This window comes from Oncorhynchus masou, chromosome 12 (genome assembly GCF_036934945.1).
Source record: "Oncorhynchus masou masou isolate Uvic2021 chromosome 12, UVic_Omas_1.1, whole genome shotgun sequence".
Taxonomy (NCBI): domain Eukaryota; kingdom Metazoa; phylum Chordata; class Actinopteri; order Salmoniformes; family Salmonidae; genus Oncorhynchus; species Oncorhynchus masou.
In genome coordinates, this window is record NC_088223.1 from 31072656 (window position 1) to 31096705 (window position 24050).

General features: G+C 43.0%; 1 protein-coding gene across 2 annotated transcripts; it reads right to left on the reverse strand.

The window, feature by feature from the left end:
• Nucleotides 1-517: 517 nt before the first annotated feature.
• LOC135549837 (solute carrier family 66 member 2) lies at nt 518-23718 on the reverse strand. 2 transcript variants are annotated; one of them, XM_064980170.1, is made up of 5 exons: nt 22715-23718; nt 22291-22424; nt 20355-20405; nt 14812-15028; nt 518-3376 (listed from the first exon to the last, which is right to left on the reverse strand). In XM_064980170.1, the coding sequence occupies exons 1-5, from the start codon at nt 22915-22917 to the stop codon at nt 3166-3168; spliced, it is 816 nt and encodes a 271-aa protein (XP_064836242.1). In that variant the 5' UTR covers nt 22918-23718; the 3' UTR covers nt 518-3165. The 2 variants fall into 2 exon arrangements, with proteins under 2 accessions (XP_064836242.1, XP_064836243.1); XM_064980171.1 differs by lacking the exon at nt 20355-20405.
• Nucleotides 23719-24050: the final 332 nt, after the last annotated feature.

A 24050-nucleotide genomic window follows, 5' to 3' on the forward strand; every position in this document is an offset into this window, starting at 1 on the left:
TCCGCTGCTGATGGAATAGTATTATCAGGACAGATGCTAACCAGGTCTCCGCTGCTGATGGAATAGTATTATCAGGACAGATGCTAACCAGGTCTCCGCTGCTGATGGAATAGTATTATCAGGACAGATGATGCTAACCAGGTCTCCGCTGCTGATGGAATAGTATTATCAGGACAGATGATGCTAACCAGGTCTCCGCTGCTGATGGAATAGTATTATCAGGACAGATGATGCTAACCAGGTCTCCGCTGCTGATGGAATAGTATTATCAGGACAGATGATGCTAACCAGGTCTCCGCTGCTGATGGAATAGTATTATCAGGACAGGTGCTAACAGGCCTGCGTCAGAAATGCTACCCTATATTACACACTACCTTTTTCCAGGGCTCTAGTCCAAATGAGTGTACCATTTAGGGAATAGGGTGCTATTTCAGATGCACCCTGGGTGTTCTGGTGTAACTTACACCCTTCACACAAACATCACTAGCATAATGAATTTACACAAAGCACAGTAGAATACAAGTTCTCATTTTGGCCTTTAATGACAGCGCCACAGAGCTTTCATGAATACTGGCAACAAGTAACAGAATATCAGACAGAGGTTGATTTAAATTGTCTATTGACGATGAACTGGCAATTCTATAGAAAGAACTGGCCATTCCATGGAAAGAACTGGCCATTCCATGGAAAGAACTGGCCATTCCATGGAAAGAACTGGCCATTCCATGGAAAGAAATGTGGTGATGTACTGTGTAGAAACACAACAAAAGACTGGTCATCAAATATAAAAATGGCCAAAAAATGTATAACACAAATGATAACTATAAAAGAAAATTGAGGGTACATAAACTGAGGCTGTGATTCAGTCCAAGGCGCCTTACAGAGCAGTGCACTGGACAGCCGGCAATGCACTTTTTAAAGTCAATTTCCCCCTAGTTCGCGGAGACAGAATCCATGGTATGGACACTGCGAAAGCCGGTTTAGGTGTAAATTGCCTTTAAAAAAGGGGCATTGTCGGCAGTCCAGTCCAGTGTTTAATAACACAACTTAGATTGAATCCTGACCTAAAACTATGTAAAAAAAAAAATATTCAAAAAAAATCACAAGGATTGGCATTGTTTGATCAGCATCTACATGAACAGAGGAATAGTTTTGCAGTTTTACCCATGAACAACTAAAGCTGAACCACCAAAAGAATACAACTTCACATCAGAAACAGTGAGTAATTTTGGTCCGGTTGATGCTATACAACCAGAGTTTACTAGGTGCACAACTTCTTCCTACAATGACAACAACGGTCACCATTTGACATGCGTCACCATCCTCCTCATCATTGTAAAAAAAGGGCTTGATAAAGGGCAAGTGAACAAGTTTTGTGATTATACAAGCGTTTCAGGATTAGAAAAAGATGATAGCATAACAAATATTCCGCATCACCAGTGATTAAAATAATGTTTCCCAGAGTATCCAGCGTAAAAAAATATATATGCGTCTGAAATGGCACCCTATTCCCTATAGAGTACACTACTTGGTCAAAAGTAGTGTAAAAAACAGTTAACAGGACGCCATTTTGGCCGCAACCAACTACGTTTTAGCAAGCAGTTCAGAAGTGAATATAACAGCTGTAGTGCTGGTATCGTCTTGGTTACACCCAGAGAGATTCAACTTACCATGTGGTCAAACACTCCAAGAGGTTGAGTCTGGACATGCCTACTACTTGGCTAGAACAAAACCCTGCACCCACACCAGCCCTCGGCAAGATAAGATTTGTCTCCACCAAAAGCACACATCTAAAACATTCAAAGAAAGCTGAAGAAAGAAATATTCATATAAATCTCTGAAGGTCCTATTTCAACAAATAAAAGGTTTCTAGGGGTGCTTGAGGCTGAGAGGAGCAGGGAGATGAGTTGAGTTGTTCATAGACCAGCAAACAGACGGTCACTAGGTCCTCAGAAGCCTTGTTTATACCTGGCGCTAACATGCGACCTTTGTCCTGATCTTGTCCACATTCTGATTGTGCCCATATTTCCAGAAATATGTCTACACATGGTACATATGTGTCTTTAAATTGTCTACACCTGTCTGAAAATGTGGGCACCATCAGAATGTGGACAGGAGAAAGGATGCATGTTAGAATCAGGTATAAACAGTGCTAAAGACAGGGGCGTTGTACTTGATGTCCTTCCCGATGCGTTGTTGTAGTTGTCATTAACCATAAAAAACACAGAACATAGAAAATCCTTCCAGTTCCCTGGCCTACAAACATGGCTGCTACTCCTTTAAATGAAAACAGTAACATAAACATAATATTTGTTTCACACAATGTCCTACCTCCCTCTCTCCACTGACTCCCTTACTGTCCGTAATACCAACAACACAGTGGTCCACTGAACCACTGAGTCCTTAAGCTTTACCTCAGAGACATCTGAAGGACATGTGTTGGGCTCCCAGGAACCAGGCCTCTGGCCCAGAGAGCCTTTTTCATATTTGGTAAAACTGCTGTTGCTTCCAGTTGAATTAATCTTGTGAATTTTCCAACAAGCAGCAGCAGCAGTCGGAGGTCTCCCAACCAGACCAGAAGAGGCCTAAGTGATCAGACAGCCCAGACCCGTGGAGAACTTAGCTCTTTGTTCTATCTAAATTAAATGTAGAATCTAATTTCCCCACCAAAATAATAATTCCATTGTACATTCAGTAAGGTTTCTGTTAGTTACACTGATGATCGGTTGGACATTGTGATCACTGGCTGAGTAACCAGCCCTTTGTGAAAGTCTTTTAGGGTTTTTCTATGCAACAATCATCAGATCTATGGACAGGAAAGCTGGTCCACACTTCCTCGAGTGTCCGTCCATACACAGTGCATATGACTGGTAATGTAGATTGATGCATGTGCATAAGATGCTGTGTGTATGCTCAGGTATATTCATATATATATATATATATATATTCATATATATATATATATATATATATTCTTAGGAATATACTTGTATAACCATATGCACAACATACAAATACATACATATGACTGGAGGTCCTATCCATTTTGAAAAGAAATGTAACAAGTGTCATTCAGCAAAATTCTTCAGGCAAAGTAACTAACTAGTTTGTGTGCTCATGACCGAATGGTAACGGTGTGTGTGTGTGTGTGTGTGTTAGGGGGTCTCAGAGTGCCTTGGTGCTGGTTGTGTGTGACACGGTGTGTGAGACGGGTTTCTGCGGGTAGCGGCTGTAGTAGTAGACCTGGAATAGAATGGCAATGTCCACTCCCACCTGCAGCAGACCACAGGTCCAGAACTGGACAGGAGCCTCGGTCAGCAGGAAGTAACCTGTCTTAAAGGTGTCCCCACTCGTCCACATCATCACCATTTTTATACTGCAGGGAGAAATGGAGTAGAAAGAAGAGAGGGGGGAGATAAACATTTCAATGTTAACCACTGTCTCTAGCTCTGCTATGTCCAAAATCTGTCTTGCCTACTACTTACTAAAACGACGTACTATGTATTATGTACTGTTTAGTATAAATGCATGCAGTAAGCAACAAATCAATATACTAGGCTCACCCATACTAAGAATGCGTCACCTAATTGCGTCGTTTCCCACCATCTGTTCCTTTTGTTACAGCCTGTCCTCTTATCAGCCGATTATCAGCTGTTGTCAAAACACACGTGGGTCTGAAAATACGTTTCTCTTCCTCCATAGAGTGCAGTAAATACTAGACGAAAAGTCTAAACAAGTATGATATTCTGGCATTTAAAGGATACAACAAATTTCACACTATAAAAAGTTATATTTTTGCATTGCCAAAAAGCCTACTATTTAGAACGCAAGTACAGGTATTCGGACAAGGCCGGTGACACACCTGAACACGGCCTTAAGTCGTGACAGAAAAGAGACATTAGGAAATCATGAAACACAATAACAGACCAAATACATCGGTAGAGATGGGGATACTGACACACTAGTTCCAAAACAAACTATTAAAAGGAAAGAAATGGAATTAATTCAAGTTAATTTGCCACAACTCCTCTGGAGTTTAGAACTCCTTTCAGGGAGGTTCATAAAATTCAGACGCACGGCGCGGTGAGTTCACCCGTCTGCTCTCTGCAGCAGATCTTCTCCCTCCTTTCTCCTCTCTCAGGGAGGGGCTTAGGCCGACTTCTCAGGAAGTCAGAGTAAATAAACAACTATAGTTCTGTTGTTCAGCAGTAGCTTTTAGAACAACTCTGTGGTTAGAATCCGGTGTGCTAGATTAGGGTTGGAGCGAAAACCTACAGGACAGTAGCTCTCTAGGAACAGTGTTGGAGAGCCCTACTTTACGCTGTGGCCCCTCTCTGTGTTACTATGCAGCATTGTGAACTATAATGAGCCAATAGGGAAGTAACCCACTAACAGTAACAGTAGAAGGGCAGTACAGCAGGAGGTCTCTAGGTATGTTGTCTACTGTACAAAGACCGAGCTTTGAAAGCCCTCTACTTTTTAGATGGAGAAAACAGCGTTGCTTATTATAAATGGGTATATGCAAGGTTTCTTGGCATGCTGGGCTCCCAGGATCTCCGCTCCATGTTTCTAAAACATCCAAGTTAGTTTTTATAATGAGAAAAGTCTTGACAGTGTTGGTGATTATGGATAAATCACAACAGACAAATAGTCTCCCCAGCTACTGCTATCCCTCTCCTCCAACCTCCCTCTCGTCTTTGGGACTCGTTGTTTTTCTCCCCAGGCTTTGTACTGAAGCCAAGGACAGAAGGTAAACGCTGACAAAGGAAGGACTGAGGCACAAACAAAGTTAGCAAACAGCATTCAGAAGTGTTTACAATAAACCGCCTACCACAACAACATTTCCACAACAACACTCCCTTCTGAACGAAGAGGCATCCTCTATCTGCTGTTCTTCACACTACCTGCCTCGTGTCTAGACATTTTGGAGTAGGGACCCCTGCTCAGAGTGCCAGAGCCAATCCTGACATGTCAGCACTTTCCACTCACGTGTAAACAACACAGGTTAGTCAAAGGACCGAATGCTAATCTGAATATAAACACATTTAAAAGGGTGGGGGGGGAGATGCCTCATCTAATTGGTGTCAAGGGAAGACCTGTCAAATCATTCACATTTTATTTGTCACATGCGCCGAATACAACAGATGCAGAGCTTATTGTGAAATGCTTACTTACAAGCCCTTAACCAACAATGTGGTTCAAGAAATAAAGTAAAGAAAAGATTTACTAAATAAAATAAAAAGTAACACTATAAAATAACAATAACGAGGCTATATACAGTACCAGTACCTAGTGAATGTGCGGGGGTACAGGTTTGTCGTGGTAATTTGTACATGTATTACAGACTCGGTCAGGGAGAGGTTGAAAATGTCAGTGAAGACACCAGTTGGTCCACGCATGCTCTGAGTTCACATCCTGGTAATCTTTGTGAATGTTGACCTGTTTAAAAAGGTCTTGCTCACATCGGTTACGGAGAGCGTGATCACACAGTCGTCCAGAACAGCTGGTGCTCTCACGCATGCTTCCATGTTGCTTGCCTCGAAGCAGGCATAAAAAGGCATATAACTCGCCTGCTAGACTCACGTCACTGGGCAGCTCGTGGCTGAGTTTCCCTTTGTAGTCCCTGTATAGGGTTTTGTATGGTTGCGGTGTACCTTAAATTCCAAATAATTATTCAGACAACATTTTCTAGGTGTTTCAGGGAATGGGTTTTTGCACTTAGCAAATACACTGATGTCATATTCCATCATGGTATGCAGTAGTAGGCTCAATAAACAAATCCATAATAAATACAACACATATCCTATGAATATTATAGTGCATCTGTGACGTTACGACTGGTTCATAACCATACAGTACTGTCAAGTATTGACTACACTGCCAATACCTCTAATATGGTACCACTCTCCCTATGTCATTTGTCTGACCCTGTATCAATGTTATTGGCAAGGCAACATGTTCAATGAAACATACAAGTGAACTGATGAAGATTTGCTGCATTGAGGCTACAAATGGTGGCTTCAAAGTACGAAGACTATCGTCTAGCTGAAGCCACTAGGCAGAGGTAATTGTCTTCAGGCTGATTACAGGGGACAGGTTCACCCTGTCTCAGGCTGTCTGCTAGGTCCAGTTGAAGTTGAACGTTTACATACACCTTAGCCAAATACATTTACTCAGTTTTTCACAATTCCTGACATTTAATCCTCGTATAAATGTCCTATCTAAGGTCAGTTAGGATCACCACTTTATTTTAAGAATTATTATTTTATTTCAGCTTTTAATTCTTTCATCACATTCCCAGTGGGTCAGAAGTTTACATACACTCAATTAGTATTTGGTAGCGTTGCCTTTAAATAGTTTAACTTGGGATAAACGTTTCAGGTAGCCTTCCACAAGCTTCCCACAATAGGTTGGGTGATTCCTCCTGATTCCGCCCATTCCTCCTGACAGAGCTGGTGTAACAGAGTCAGGTTTGTAGGCCTCCTGGCTCGCCCACGCTTTTTCAGTTCTGCCCACATATTTTCTATGGAATGGAGGTCAGGGCTTTGTGATGGTCACTCCAATACCTTGACTTTGTTGTCCTTTGGGATGGTGTTCTTCGGCTTGCAAGCCTCCCCATCTTTCCTCCAAACACAATGATGGTCATTATGGCCAAACAGTTCTATTTTTGTTTCATCAGACCAGAGAACATTTCTCCATAAAGTACGATCTTTGTCCCCATGTGCAGTTGCAAACCTTAGTCTGGCTTTTTTATGGTGGCTTTGGAGCAGTGGCTTCTTCCTTGCTGAGCGGCCTTTCAGGTTATGTTGATATAGGACTTGTTTTACTGTGGATATAGATACTTTTGTACCCGTTTCCTCCAGCATCTTCACAATGACCTTTGCTGTTGTTCTGGGATTGATTTTCACTTTTCCCACCAAAGTACGTTCATTTCTAGGAGACAGAACGCGTCTCCTTCCTGAGCCGCATGACGGCTGCGTGGTGTTTATACTTGCGCACTACTGTTTGTACAGATGAACGTGGTACCTTCAGGCATTTGGAAATTGCTCCCAAGGATGAACCAGACTTGTGGAGGTCTACAATTTTTTCTGTGGTCTTGGCTGATTGTTTTTGAGTTTACCATGATGTCAAGCAAAGAGGCATTGAGTTTGAAGGTAGGCCCTGAAATACATCCATAGGCACACCTCCAATTGACTGAAATTATGTCAATTAACCTATCAGAAGCTTCTAAAGACATGACATCATTTTCTGGAAATTTCCAAGCTGTTTAAAGGCACAGTAAACTTAGTGTATGTAAACTTCTGACCCACTGGAATTGAATTATGAGTGAACTAATTGGTCTGTAAACAATTGTTGGAAAAATAGCTTGTGTCATGCACAAAGTAGATGTCCTAACCGACTTGCCCAAACTATAGTTTGTTAACAAGAAATGTGTGGAGTGGTTGAAAAACAAGTTTTAATGACTCCAACTTAAGTGTATGTAAATTTCCGACTTCAACTGTAGCACCCACAGGATGAGGGGAGGAAAGAGGAAGGGGTGAGACCTGTCAAACCTTCTATATTATTCATGTCTCCACCTTCACCTCACACCCCTTTACTCATTTCATTTGTACCACCCTTTTTAATAACCTTCCCATGCATCTACTCATACTACCTCCCTCCTTGCATCTTTCTCTCCCTCCATCCTCCCCCTCTCCCTCCAAATCCATCCAAGGTAGGAAGCTTGTTAATTCTGGAGAAGAGGAGAAACATTTCTTTCTTTCTCTCTGAGTGCTGATGTAGAGTTTGGGCCCAGCTCTGTGTGTAATGACGTGAGAGCAGGATTGAGGATTTGATCAGCCCTCCTGAGAACTCGGTCTGCGTCTCCAATGGCCCCCTATGTACTGCACTACTTTTGACCAAGGCCCATCTCTATAGGGAATAGGGTGCCATTTGGGACGCATCCTCAGAGAGAATGCTGGGAGGTCAGGGATGGGGTCAGAACATGCCTGGGAGATGATTCTAAAAGTCCCCAGCCACTTACAGAAGAGGTAAAAAAGCCTGTATGCGTCAGTGGTGGTGGAGGATGGAAGACCCTCTGCATTTTATCAGGTAATCAGCAGCTCCACAGCCCAGGTGTGTGGGCATGTTGTCATAGACTTGTCTGACAAGGTACTGATTCAGTGTTGTGAATGCAGAGACAGACTTGTATACTGACTGAATTTAATGGTCAAACAACAGTTAGATGGCAGGCTAAATAAGGCACTCCCTCTGAGCGTGTTGTCTGTCCATGGGAAACAGCTCACACAGAGAGGACTTATAAGGAGTCAGTCAGTAGGCGGTCTGCAGAGCCTGTCTCTCCATGTTCCATTACCTTTATCTCAGGCCAGGGGCGCAGACATCAACGCCAGCACCCCAGGTATCCCCCGCCTAGCTAACCTCCCCCGCCTCCCACCCCAGTCATTAGTTTGACTGCTCCTGTCGGTTTATGTTCATTGCTGCCCTGCTACACACACAGACGCACGCCCACACACTGCTGGAGACCTGACATCATGCCAGCACACCTAGACCAAAGTGCCATTAATTCTGCACACAGAGAGGCTAATAGGGGGGGGAAGCCACACACAGAAAGGATAGGAGGGAAGACCACAATAACTAAGTACATCCATCTCCAAAACCACTGGGCAAACCAACCCCACGCAAAATCACCACACCAGGAAATATTCACAATATAATACATCTCATCCAAGGTGACCACAGGGGATAAATTCAGCAGGATTACATAATGTGTGTTTCGTAAGCTCTCAACTTCAAACAGCCCTATAATTAAGCCTCAAATTCAAATGAATTGTCTTTGACCATAGAGCTATGTTTGACAATGTATCTTGTTTTGACCATGGAGCTACATTAGAGAGCGACAGAGACAGAGAGAGATCTGTTCTTTACTGAGGTTGACTTGACATCCTTGAAGTAAATATGTGATTTGGAGCTGTACTGTAACTATAGAACGGGAGGACTACATTTACATCCACTTTGGAAATCATTTCCCATCAAACCATGACAAGACAGATCAGAATACACTTCCTGTATACAAGCTTCCCCCATCCTCCCCCATGTTGTGTCACCCACAGCCCCCAGTCACACTCCTCTTTGTGTTGTATTAATGTTCTGTTTGGTAACTGTCTGCTAGAGGGGTCTTGTGTCTGGCTCTGACAGGTCAATATAAACAGGAAGTGATGGAAAAGCAAACGCATGCCTTCAGCCTGTCATTAGCAGGCTGATGACATACCCTTGTAAAACTGACTTTCTTACCGATCCTTGACTTCGGCGATGAGGTTGGAGACTTATATCTCCCTCACTAAATTTAAGCATCAGCTATCTGAGCAGCTTACCGATCGCTGCAGCTGTACATAGTTCATCTGTAAATAGCCCATCCAACTACCTGCCTCATCCCCATATTGTTATGATTTGCTTTTTTGCACACCAGTACTTCGACATCATCATCTGCACATCCATCCCTCCAGTGTTAATCTGCTAAATTGTAATTACTTCGGTACTATGGCAAATTTATGCCTTACCTCCTTACTCCATTTGCACACACTGTATATAGATTGTTCTATTGTGTTAATGACTGTACGTTTGTTTATTCCATGTGTAACTCTGGGTTGTTGTTTTGGACACACTGCTTTGCTTCATCTTGGCCAGGTCGCAGTGGTAAATGAGAACTTGTTCTCAACTGGCCTACCTGGTTAAATAAAGGTGAAATAAATCAAATCAAAAATTAGCATCAAGTGTCCCAAATGGCACCCTTTTCCCTAATAGGCCCTGATCAAAAGTAATGCACTATAGTGCATTCGGAAAGTATTCAGACCCCTTGACTTGTTCCACATTTTGTTACATTACAGCCTTATTCAAAAACGTCAAAAAATAAAATAATCTACACACACAAAGCAAAAACAGGTTTTTAGGAATTTTAGCAAATCTGTTAAAAATAAAAGGAAATATTACATTTACATAAGTATTCAGACTCTTTACTCAGTACTCTGTTGAAGCACATTTGGCAGTGATTACAGCCTTGGGTCTTCTTGGGTATGACGCTACAAGCTTGGCTCACCTGTATTTGGGGAGTGTCTCCCATTTTTCTTTGCAGATCCTCTCAAGCTCAGTCATGTTGGATGGGGAGCGTTGCTGCACAGCTATTTTCAGTTCTCTCCAGAGATGTAAGATGGGGTTCAAGTCCGGGCTCTGGCTGGGCCACTCAAGGGCATTCAGAGACTTGTCGCGAAGCCACTCCTGCATTGTCTTGGCTGTGCTAAGTGTCGTTGTCCTGTTGGAAGGACTCTAGAGCAGGTTTTCATCAAGGATCTCTCTGTACTTTGTTACATTCATATTTCCCTTGATCCTGACTAGTCTCCCAGTCCCTGCCGCTGAAAAACATCCCCACAGCATGATGCTTCCACCACCATGCTTCACCGTAGGGATGGTGCCAGGTGTCCTCCAGATGTGACGCTTGGCATTCATGCCAAAGCGTTCAATCTTGGTTTCATCAGACCAGATAATCTTGTTTCTCATTGTCTAAGAGTCCTTTGGTGCCTTTTGGAAAACTCCAGGTGGGCTGTCGTGCCTTTTACTGAGGAATGGCTTTAGTCGAGCCACTCTACCATAAAGGCCTGATTGGTGGAGTGCTGCAGCGATGGTTGTCCTTCTGGAAGGTTCTCCCATCTCCACAGAGGAACTCTGGAGCTCTGTCAGAGCGACCATCGGGTTCTTGGTGACCTCTCTGGCCAAGGCCCTTCTCCCCCGATTGCTGAGTTTGGCTAGGCAGCCAGCTCTAGGAAGAGTCTTGGTGGTTTCAAACTTCTTCCATTTAAGAATGGAGGCTACTGTGTTCTTGGGGACCTTCAATGCTACATACATTTTTTGTTATCCTTCCCTAGATCTGTGCCTCAACACAATCCTCTCACAGGTGGACTCCAATCAATTTGTAGAAACATCTCAATGATCAATGGAAACAGGATGCACCTGAGCTCAAATTCGAGTTTCATAGCAAAGGGTCTGAATACTTACGTAAATAAGGTATCTCTGTTTTTCTAAAAACCTGTTTTCGCTTTGCAATCATGGGGTAGTATGCATAGATTGATGAGGATTTTATATTTTATTTAATCCATTTTAGAATAAGGCTGTAACGTAACAAAATGTGGACAAAGTCAAAGGGTCTGAATACTTTCCGAATGCACTGAATATAGGGAATAGGGTGCAATTTGGGATGCAGATCTGTTGTCATTAACCATCTCTGGACCTGACTGGCATGGCAATGGCATGTTCTGGGGTTTGGCTTAACACATTCATTATTTTATGAAGGCATATTTTTTATTATGAGTCTTTGATAATCAATATGATAATGAGCATCTCAATCCTTCTATTTTTAGTCTGTTGCATGATCATTCAGAGACTACTTACATTGTGTTGTGTTGTGTGTGTGTGTGTGTGTGTGTGTGTGTGTACAGAAAGTATTCACACCCCTTGATATTTTTCATATTTTTTATATTTCTCTGCACTTTTAACGGACCTCTGAGACTATCACAGTGCAGGTGCATTTATACGGAGACTTGATTACACACAGGTGGATTGTATTTATCATAATTAGTCATTTAGGTCAACATTAGATCATTCAGAGATCCTCACTGAACTTCTGGAGAGAGTTTGCTGCACTGAAAGTAAAGGGGCTGAATAATTTTGCATGCCCAATTTTTCAGTTTTTGATTTGTTAAAAAAGTTTGAAATATCCAATAAATGTTGTTCCACTTAATGATTGTGTCCCACTTGTTGTTGATTCTTCACAAAAAAATACAGTTTTATATCTTTATGTTTGAAGTCTGAAATGTGGCAAAAGGTCGCAAAGTTCAAGGGGGCCGAATACTTTCGCAAGGCACTGTAACAATCGTTTGTTGTGCTTTCGCTGTAAAGCCTATTTGAAAATCGGACACTTGTGGGATTAACAACAAGATTACCTTTAAAATGGTATGAGATACATGTATGTTTGAGGAATTTTAATTATGAGATTTCTGTTGTTTAAATTTGGCGCTCTGCACTTTCACTGGCTGTTGTCATATCGATCCCGGTAACGGATTGCAGCCCTAATAAGTTTTTAACAAGTTACATAATAAGTTGCATGGACTGTCCCCAATAAGTGTTTAACATAATTTTTAAATGACAACTTTATCTCTGTACCCCACACATACAGATTATTGTAAGGTCCCTCATTCAAAGTGAATTTCAAAACAGACTCAACCAAATACCAGGGAGGTTTTCCAATGTCTAAGAAGGGCACCTACTGGTAGATGGTTAAAAAATATCCCTTTGAGCATGGTGAAATTATTAATTACACTTTGGATGGTGAATCAATAAACTCAGTCACCACAAAGACGCAGGCGTCCCTCCTAACTCAGTTGCCAGAGAGGAAGGAAACCGCTCAGGGATTTCACCATGAGGCCAATGGTGACTTTAAAACATTGTAGTTCCTCCACAATATTAACCTAAATGACAGAGTGGAAAGTGGTGGTGTAAAGTAGAGTAATACTTTAGAGTACTACTTAAGTGTTTTTTGGGGGTATCTGTACTTTACTTGACTATTTATATTCAGGTGTGTAAAGCTCTTAGAGACATACCCCAAAAAACACAGCTGTAATCCCTACCAAAGGTGATTCTAACATGTATTGACTTAGGGGCGTGAGCTCTAATGCAAATGTGACTTCATTTTCAATACATTTGGAAAAATGTCAAAACACATGTTTTCACTGTCATTATGGGGGTTGTGTGTAGAAGGGTGAGAAAGAAAATATATGTAACACATTTTCAATTCAGGCTGTAACACGAAATGTGGAATAAGTAAAGGGAAGTGAACCGTTTCTGAAGGCACTGTGTGTGTGTGTGTGTGTGTGTGTGTGTGTGTGTGTGTGTGTGTGTGTGTGTGTGTGTGTGTGTGTGTGCGCGCGCGTGCGCGCGCGTGTGTGTACACGCGTGTGTGCGTTGGTCATGACTTGGTCACAACTGCGTGACTAATAGTAGGAACTCGGAACACTACTGAAGATCCTCAATTAAAACTCCATGACGATGACAGCAACGGCACTAAATGGGTATAATATAATCATCATCATAATAACAGCATTAGAATGGAGCGTTAACAATGAAGCGTCATGTTCTATATACATTTAATTGTCTGTGCGAATCCTGCCTAAGGATTTAATCGCTAGGGAGAATGTAGTAAAAAGCCAATAAGTTAAATTAAAAGACAATCTAAGGAGGCATCCTGTTCAAAATAAGGTCTCAGTTTAAATAATACACTATATATTCACAAAGGTATGTGGACACCCCTTCAAATTAGTTGATTTGTCAATTTCAGTGACACCCGTTGCTGACAGGTGTATAAAATCGAGCACACAGCCATGCAATCTCTACAGACAAACATTGTCAGTAGAATGGCCTTACTGAAGAGCTCAGTGACTTTCAACGTGGCACCGTCATAGGATGCCACTTTTCCAACTAGTCAGTCAAATTTCTGCCCTGCTAGAGCTGCCCTGGTCAACTGTAAGTGCTGTTATCGCGAACTGGAAATGTCTAGGAGCAACAAGGGCTCAGCCGCGAAGTGGTAGGCCACACAAGCTCACAGAATGGGACCGCCGAGTGCTGAAGCATGTAAAAATCTTCTGTCCTTGGTTGCAACACTCACTACCGAGCTCCAAACTGCCTCTGGAAGCAATGTCAGCACAACAACTGTTCGTTGGGAGCTTTATGAAATGGTTTTCCATGGCTGAGCAGCCACACAAGCCTAAGATCACAATGCGCAATGGCAAGCGTTGACTGAAGTGGTGTAAAGCTCGCTGCCATTGGACTCTGGAGCAGTGGAAACGGGTTCTCCGGAGTGATGAATCACGCTTCACCATCTGGTAGTCCGACGGGCGAATCTGGGTTTGGCGGATGCCAGGAGAACGCTACCTGACCGAATGCATAGTGCCAACTGTAAAGTTAGGCAGAGGAGGAATAATGGTCTGGGGATGTTTTTCATGGTCCGGGCTAGGCCCCTTAGTTCCAGTGAAGGGAAATTGTAACGCTACTGCATACAATGACATCCTAGACGATTCTGTGCTTCCAACATTGTGGCAACCGTTTGGGGAAGGCCTTTTCCTGTTTCAGCATGACAATATGCCCCTGTGCACAAAGCGCGGTCCATACAGAAATGGTTTGTCGAGATCTTTGTGGAAGAACTTGACTGGCCTGCACAGAGCCCTGACCTCAACCCCAATGAACGCCTTTGGGATGAAAAGGGAACACCGACTGCGAGCCAGGCCTAATCGCCCAACACCAGTGCCGGACCTCACTAATGTTCGTGGATGAATGGAATCAAGCGCCGCAGCAATGTTCCAACATCTAGTGGAAACTCCATATTAATGCCCATGATTTTGGATTGAGATGATCAACGAACGTGTCCACATACTTTTGGTCATGTAGTGTATAAACTAAAGAACATCTTCACTTCTAGTAGAAAATCCTTTCACTGAATGAACTAAAGTCAGTACCAGTTAGGTGTCTGAATTACATATCCAACTATTTAAGTGTTCCATAAATTAGAATGAATTTATACACAGGTGTGCAAATGAAAAAAACAGTTTGAAGTCATAGGTCTCATAATAAACCACTGAAGGTCAGCAGCTGGGCTATGAGTAGTATGGAAGCAAGAGATGGGATGAACGACAGCGAATGTCAAGTGAGAGAAAGGGGAGACAATTGAATGGCCACTGCGGTGACTTCAGTGTGTATGTGTGACGCCCTCACCTCATCCCCTCAGTACTCTTGTTCTGGTAGTTACAGTAGAGCTGCGGCGTCCCCAGCATGGCCTCCGTGAAGACAGCCAGGAAGCCCAGGCTCTCTACGAACACAGACGAGTCCAGCAGCAGGTAGGTGACGTAGGCCGCCAGCAGGGTGAACGCCACCACACACTGCAGGTAGTCCACGAAACGACTCCACGACCAGAAGTGGCTCCAGTCAAAGTCTGAGGCAGACAGACATGCGGAGAGAAAGTAAGACACAATACTAACGCCGACAGACTGACGGTTCTTACCTTTCCGAGGTCGATCTTTCTCCATCATGATACGTTGGCTGGAGAAGGCTGCAATAAAAAGCATTGCATGTGACGTGAAACAAGGAGGTACAGCTGCATGGAAAATGTATTTGGAAAATGCAGAATGATTTACTCTAATGTTCCTGCCTCACTGACTTCCCAAATGTTTCCTAAAAGGTTGAATGGTTTTTTCATCAGGGAAATAAACAAAAACAAGTGCAGTTCAAGTTTACTGAAGGAGGAGCCATTTGAATTCAGGACAACTACAGGCCTGCAATACAAATCTCTAGTGATCTGACAACATCTCAGCTAGGAGACTGGCACCTCCACAATACATTGTGCTTCTACTGCCTGTCATCTCTAACCTATAGGAGTAGCTAAGACAACCGTAACGCGATCGGTGTATGAATTAAGAAGGTTAGTGATGAGGATGCCTCCTTCTTTGGCATGTTGACGATTATGTTACGCTAAACTGTCAAAATGTTAGTCTTATTGATTCATTCCCTTTCCCTGCGGTAAATCAATGAAGTCACCACTGAGCTGCACGTAATGCGTTTTAAAACTTCACTGAGACAACAATACACGGAGCCTGACCCCGCTCTAAATGTCGTTAGGGGAGAGAAGAAGAAATGGAGGAAATTAAATCACCACTGAAAGGAGGGGGAGAAGAGATGGAGGCGAAACACGCTGTGCAGCATCTTCAATAGGATTTTACACAAACCTCTAAGTTGTACAGGGTCACGTTGAAATAAGATTCTACTCATCTAAAAAGACACTTTGGAACATCACGCTCCTCTAAGGAGGCCTGTGGAACAGAGTATGGGACGAGAGCGTCAGAAGGATTATGAAGAAAAACAGTTTCAAGAGCTACTGGTGAACCTCGCGACTCAAACACACTTAAACTGAATCAAATAAAAAGAGGGCGCAAACTCATACATCTCATCTAGAATAACATGGTTGGTTTGGTTTCCTACCATTCTCCATAATCACATTTCCTTTTGAGAAACCACAAGAAGAGGTATGACACATTACCTGACGTGTCCAGCTGACTTACTGAGATTGAATGCTGAAGTGCATTCGAAATTACAATGGAATGTATTTTACTGAAATATTGATATTCACCGGATCTGAGATTTAGATGGCATTTCTAATACGCATGGCAGACGGGGGTATGTGTGTATGTGAGAGTATGTGTGGAAGTCAGGGTGTGCATGATGGATTATCATGTCTACGGGCTGCAGCTAAATCACGGAGTGGGGTAAGTCCGTCTTGCCCTCACTGATAACAGCAATGCCTTGAGGGGGGTGAGGATATCTCAAAGAGGCACACACACACACAGAGCTTATTGTAATGGTAGAAGAGTGTTGTTACAGGGTGTTTACAGCAGCACCTTTACATGCTACACCACACTGTGCCATTCATCTACTCTGGTCCCCTCTCCTAGTTCATCTCCCTGTTAAATCTGACATGGGGCCACTGTGTGTGTGTGTGTGTGTGTGTGTGTGTGTGTGTGTGTGTGTGTGTGTGTGTGTGTGTGTGTGTGTGTGTGTGTGTGTGTGTGTGTGTGTGTGTGTGTGTGAGTGTGAGAGAGAGAGCTGGAATCATGTCATATTGCTTAGCATGTGTTGGTCTCCTCAGAACATTAGTTTAGAAGCTGTCATTTAGCCTGTCAGGTCTACACTTCCCACAGTTACATGTTGTCATTCATAGTCCATAATCATGCAGGGAAAACAAAAGCCACCTAAAATAAAATGGTCCAGAAAAAAACAACCTGCTTTTTGGGGTAAATTCAAAGCTAGAAATGTGAGGAGAGTAGGTGGAACCGGTCAGATTCACACCATACAGGAGAGACTGTGACGACTAATAAGCATCGAAAGAAGAATATAGACTATTCCCAATGCCCAGTTCCCCTGTCCTCCCTGATTGTCCCTTTAACAGTACACAGGCCTAACAACCAACCCCCCTCACATATCTGTTACTGCTAAATACTGCTCCACGTTCTTTGTTTGAACTCACAGGGAGGGAGCTTAACGCACCTGCACTCCGTGGTTATTTCTCCAGAGTGATTGGGAACCTGCTGTCATAATGGATCCAGGATGAGGTGCCATAGAGAGAAGGAAGCCAGGGACGGAAGCCAGCTCTGAACATCACAGAACATTAAACTGTTCGGTACAAGCACAGGATACACAAACACACAACAGTCTCAGGAATATACAGAAATCTACTGGTTCAACAGGTCCGTGTGACAGTCCGATGATAACGGGTCAGAATACTGTTGTTTCGTCTGTCTCAGTTTGACACTCATGTTTACAACTTCAGTGAAAGCAGGTGAAATTATTTTTGAAATACTCCATTGTAACCAACCTCATCAAAGCCTGAAAACCCAACAAAGGAGACGTCAGAACTATTTGTTACTCCCAAACTACATTTAGACAAACCGCACATTAGGGAGTTCGCCAAAGAGTAGTTTGTTGATGAATTCCTTCTTTTACATCCCATACATACACTTTCCTTCCCTGTTTTATTTCTTTACCTCCAGCTGTACTCTTTCATCCTTCCAACAATAGTGGATTACAACATGCCTCTCCTTATCTCCTCCTGGATGAATCAATAGAGGAACAGACCCATGTCTAGGCAACAGACAGACAAGCAACAGACACATACACTACATGGCCAAAAGTGTTCGTCGAACATCTCATTCCAAAATCATGGGCATTAATATGGAGCTGGTCCCCCCTTTGCTGCTATAACAGCCTCCACTCTTCTGGGAAGGCTTCCCACTAGATGTTGGGACATTGCTGCGGGGACTTGCTTCCATTGAGCCACAAGAGCATTAGTGAGGCAGGGTACTGATGCTGGGCGATTAGGCCTGGCTCGCAGTCGGCGTTCCAATTCATCCCAAAGGTGTTCAACGGGGTTGAGGTCAGGGCTCCGTGCAGGCCAGTCAAGTTCTTTCACACCGATCTCAACAAACCATTTCTGTATGGACCTTGCTTTGCGCATAGGGACATATTGTCATGCTGAAACAGGGAAGGGCCTTCTCCAAACTGTTGCATTCGAGGTTCCCGTTCTGTGCGCTTGTGTGGCCTACCACTTCTCTGCTGAGTCGTTGTTGCTCCTTGATGTTTCCACTTCACCATAACAGCACTTACAGATGGCCAAGGGCAGCTCTAGTAGGGCAGACTTCTGACTGACTTGATGGAAAGATGGGATCCTATGACGGTGCCACGTTGAAAAAGTTACTGAGCTCTTCAGTAAGGTCATTCTACTGCCAATGTTTGTCTATGTAGACTGAATGGCTGTGTGCTTGACTTTATACACCTGTCAGCAACGGGTGTGGCTTAAATAGCCGAATCAACTCATTTGAAGGGGTGTCACATACACTATATATACAAAGTATGGCTAAGGAACAGGCAGGGGCAAATAGTGAGGCTGAGGGAGACGGAGCCAGGGAGGAGAGGAATAGGGTCTGGGAGACAAAGAACCAGAGAGCCAGGGAGGCAGAGCTCCAGATCCAGACCTGTGCTGCCCAAAGCCAGGAAGAGGCTAAGGAGAACACACCCTGGCTCTGGTTCCAGCTCGAATGCCAAGAAACATGACAACTGAACTCTGGTTCCGCTGCCAAGTACCAACTGTTTCATGTACTGGCCAGAACAGTGAACGTACATGTGGGACACAAAATGCCAGCTTTCGATAAGGTAAGTTGAAGACAGAATAAAGCTTTTTCTACTGTGATGAGAAGAAAGCCAGCTTACCATACCACTGGAGTTGTGCTGTAGAACATCACGCTGGGTGGAAACAATTTGATAAGTTGTAAGAAGTTGGCAGCAACTCCACCAGTCAACTCCCAGTTCCCAATGACACAAACACACAACACTCAATTCCAAACACAGCGGCTGAATAAAAGGGTGGCAAAACAAATAATCACTTTGATTGCTGAAATTAATGTCTTCAACAGTCTGTGCCTTTCTCTACAACTAGAATTGGATTCTACAATGCACAATCAAATTAAACATGATGGGGATTTTGGAATTATGTTACTCAGAATGAAGCATGTATTTTTAAGAGAAAAGACGATTGAACCCAATAAAGTGTGTGATGGACGGCGGTTCTGAGAAGGTAAACTACATCACTGTCAGTGAGGACTCTGGACAATATACAACACAGAGCATTAGAGGTACTGTAGGCCTTGGTTATTTCCCAGCACCACCTACTGTCCACACGGAGGATAGCAACTCCTTCCCACCTACAAAGCAGCAGTGTTAACCAGAACTAACCACAGCATTGAGATCCATTGTTAGTAAACGCATACTTATGATGGGCATCACACGCGATTCACAAAAACAAAGTTCTCAGCACAATGAAACAGGTACAATTGATTGCTGGTCATCAGCCTCTGTCAACAGGCTGGGTGAGGGGCTCCGTACAGTAACAAGAAGAGGAAGTGGAAACAAAAAGGAAAAGATAGAGGTTGAATAGCCAGGACAGAGTTAGGAAGACTACAGTCTCACACACTGTCACATCTGTGAGGTGTCTGTGCATCTTTAGCAAGCTGGTGTGAATCCAAGGCATCATCGTTGTTTTACCACAGAGCAGTGCACATTAGCTTTCACGTGCAGCATTTAATAGAATTGTTGCTGTAGCGCTAACAAAATAACATTGAGCATAGTTCATTTCAAACCAAAAAAAAAAACATAGCCGAGCAATGAGTCTATCAAGGTCAATAACATAGCAAGTAAATCGCAACAAATCAAAAGTCTTAATGCAAAGGTTAACCAATAGATAAGAGTCTAGAATACATGCACTTTTATTTTCTGAGTAAGAATCTGATAGTCATCACAATCAGACAACTCAAAGAACTGAAGCAAAATTAAATGTCCATGCACAATCACTGCAATACAGTAGATGCATGCTATAGTAAACTAATATCAGGAGATATTAAGAAAAAAAAAAGCCTTTTATAAACTGAAACAATTCAAGCTATTGACTATAGCTAACACGCATTGTGAACTTCCATGCGAACACTATAACAACTATATTGGTTCTTTAGGAATCACAAATGGAGATATAACGAGGAAGGATCACATGCGATGCAGGAGGATCCATGCCAGGTTAAGGCATGATGATGCTGATGAGTTAGTGGCAGTTAGCACTGTGAATGGAGCAATACGAGAGGGAGAGCCACACAAGACCATGCGGTAAGGAAAGAGAGAGAGATGAAGGGAGGAAGGCAGAGAGCGAGAGAGACAGTACCTACCCAGAAAGAACTTCTTAGGGACTTTGATCTCCTCGTCCTTACTGTCTGTTGCTACAGACACAAAATAAGAAGAGGGAACAGAGAAAGAGAGCTTGGTTTCTCTTGTGCTACAGACCAGAACTGACCCACAGTTTGAAGTCAAGAGAAGATTATTTTTGACATAAGGTTAGTGATTTCAAATGGACAACCCAATAACTACCCTGTGGGAATTAACATAGTTGAAACCTCAACGTTTGTTTTAAGTTAGAGTTGAAACATCAACGTTTGGGTCGGACAGAGTTGAAACCTAAACTGTTGTACAGAGTAGAGACCTCAACGTTTGGCCAGAGTTGAAACTTCAACATTTGTTTTACGTCAGACAGAGTTGAAATCTCAATGCTTGACTAATCATAACAGCCTGTTTTCTCAAATCATCTGACCCGCCTACCTTGATCCTGTCAATTTGATTGGCAACCAAACTCTAAATTGAGGCCACAAGATGGCAGCACTGAGCATTCAATGTTCTAGTATTCCGTTGGCAAGGAAACTGGTGTCTGTCAGTCAATCAACAGGCTGAGGAAGGGAGTTATGAACCAGATTCAGCAGCCAGCCCACTCCCGTTCCGTAAACAGATTATCAACATCCTGTTATGACTGCAATGGTAATATTTAGGATGAATAAAGTTAATGTTTAGCATGCTACCTGTTTCACTTTGTTTAATACACGTGATTCTGCCAGTGTTCTGTTTGTGCAAGGTATGGGTTGAATTAGAGATTAATAATCTCTTTTACAAGAGAGACCTGGCCAAAATAGCAGCACACAAAGTTGCAGACACGTTGACAACTTAAAACACAAAGCACTAGAGTTTATATACATACATTTACACATTGAACAGCAAGATTTTTTGGGAAAGTGTGGTGCAACTAGTGGTCAAAACACTTACATTTCCCAGCAGTGTGAATATTATGGATTGTTCTCATATCTGTTGATCGTGTTTGACGCCAGACTGGAGGCGCAAGGACCGAGGACACACTGATTATTACTGTATTCTGTGACACTGTGTGATTATGTAGGCGCTGACAAAGTCACTGGCTCTGTTTTCCTACAAGCCTCTCGGGCTGGTGATTACAGAACATGTGGTCAGTGCTGTCTGATAAGTTTATTAATAAGGGCAGTTAGCCATTCTCTCTGCTCCTGTGTGGGGATATTGTTCTCCTTTTGGCAGACTCTTTTATTCGCATGGAAATTACAAAGACAAACTAGAGTTGTACAGTACAGGGCCACATTCAGTAGGCAAATGTTGCAGATACAAATGTTTTACTTATTTAACCTTTATTTAACGAGGCAAGTAAGTTAATAACAAATTATTATTTACAATGACAGCCTACCCCGGCCAAACCCAAACCCGGACGACGCTGGGACAATTTAGCGCCGCCCTATGGGTCACTCAATCACGGCCGGTTGTGATACAGCCTGGAATCGAACCAGGGTCTGTAGTGAGGCCTCTGACACTTAGATGCAGTGCCTTAGACCGCTGTGCCACTCAAAAGCTCATAAATGTCATGAAGAGCCAACATGATTCATTATTCTACATGTCAGAGAGGCATGTTTGATCGACATAACCCATTTCTATCTGACCGTTTCACCGTTGGTTTAGATTGTCATACAATGATTTGGAGATTTGTGCACCACCTTGAGGTTAGCTGGGTGTGTATCTCTGTGAGTGGGTGTGCAGTCAGATTTGAGTTGTGTTTAAGCTGTAAAGTAGATCATGAAGATGAAGGAGTTCCTTTGTGAGGAAGGACAATTGGGCAACTAAGGAATGTGTAACACACACTCCAGAGGTTGGTGATACAACCAAGCACTATCAGTAGTTCACACCATGATGTGAACAAGAGGTTATAAACTGATTATAAAGCTATAAAGAGTAGGGACGGCCAGGGAGGAGGACACCGACCTGTGAATGAACGTCGCTTAGTCTGGAGTTCGGTGGCTACGCGGACGTTGGTACACAGGTTGAGCATGATCAACATGGTGGCTATCATGACAATGCTCTGCCACAGGAGTGGCGTCTCAAAGTAGCGCCCAAACCTGGAAAGAGGAGACAGGGAGTAGTCAGGGCACAGGCTCCAGGGTGGCAATACTATTCTGCATGGAGACAAAAGGCTTCTGTTGGAACCAAACAAAAACTGTGCTATGCAAACCAATACAAGGATTCCCGTGAGAGGCAGTATCATTTTCAAACACTGCAAAATCTGAAGGGCCAAATAGTTTAAGTCTGTCTGTTCTTCAAATGCACTTAGGCTACAGCCTTCACATGCATCAATGCACATTTGAATAACCTGAAACCTCAAGATTACTGCACCTATGGCAAAACTTACCTGAACAGTATACGTAGAATGTTGGCCACCAGTAGGACGAGGCAGACATAGGTGGAGAATCCCTCTGCATTCTGTGTCCGTCTAATGTCCCTGTACTGGGGGATGTAAGGCACCACTCCACCAAACACCATAGCCCCCGCAGCGATCCATGTCACCAGTTGGTTCAGGACATACATGAGCTGCTCAAACATCTCATCTTCCATGTTCTCTATCGGTTATCTAGTCTACCAGGCCACACAGCAAATCATGGGAAGTCCCAAAGGGGCTGCGCAAAGTTCTAGTGAGCTGCACTTGCCTTTCAATAATGTGGTGCAGCCTACTCAGAGAATGTGAATAGACCAGTGCCTTCGTATGCTTATTGACAGTCAACTATTGGATCAATAACCAATGAAGGGGACAGAATTATGTGTTCCTGCCATAGAAAAAAAGGTTCCTTCTTTCAAACCGGATGTAAAGCGGAAATAACTATGTCCATCAATGATGTTCTATTGAACTGTTTACAGTAGACTCCAGAGGTTCTACCTTAGCAGAAATCCCGAGTTGCGGCGCCTCTGTTTCATACTACTGTAACTATATGAGATGTACAATGTAACAAGTTGAATGTTAGGCTACAATTGAGAACATCAACAGTCCGCCAGATAAATCTCGCTCGTCGGTCGACCAATCAAATTAATGCAATATTATTCAATAACAGTTTCAATTGACTGAATTTTTCGCGATTTGTAAAGAAAAATAAAATAGTCAACCCTCGACATTTGCTTTCCAGTTGTCCCCAGTCTAATGGAATCGACTCAAATCCCCAGTCTTCCGGATGGGTTTGTAGTTACAACTGGACAGCAGCATAAATCTGTGTGTCACATGATTGTCATTTACAAAACAAATCCCGTTTGTCTGAAAAAATATCATTCCAGCAAAAATCGAAAGAGCGTGAATTTACCGGAAAGTGCAAAAAAGCCTACGTCCACTGCTCTCTCCCCGCCACACAAACAGAAAGCTCGAGCAGCACTTCCTTCTACGTCAAAATCGTCGCTCCCTGCTTTGGCAACATCTGAGTTTGGCTGCATGGTCCTAAACATAATCAGGTTTAAAGGGGGCATCAACCACTTAGTGTATTTATGTATATCCTATTGTACTTGTTCTATTTTGAGACATTGAACATAGGCCTATATATGTGTTTTTGTATTTGTATTTTCTTCCATCATTATCATGATGAACAGTTGACATTCTGAGAATAAGGGATGATTGCAGTGAGTCCGGATTAAAACATTTTGCCGAGGTTACATAATCGTGATGACTGTAATCTGTTTGTCAGAAAACAACGTTCCAAATGGATGGT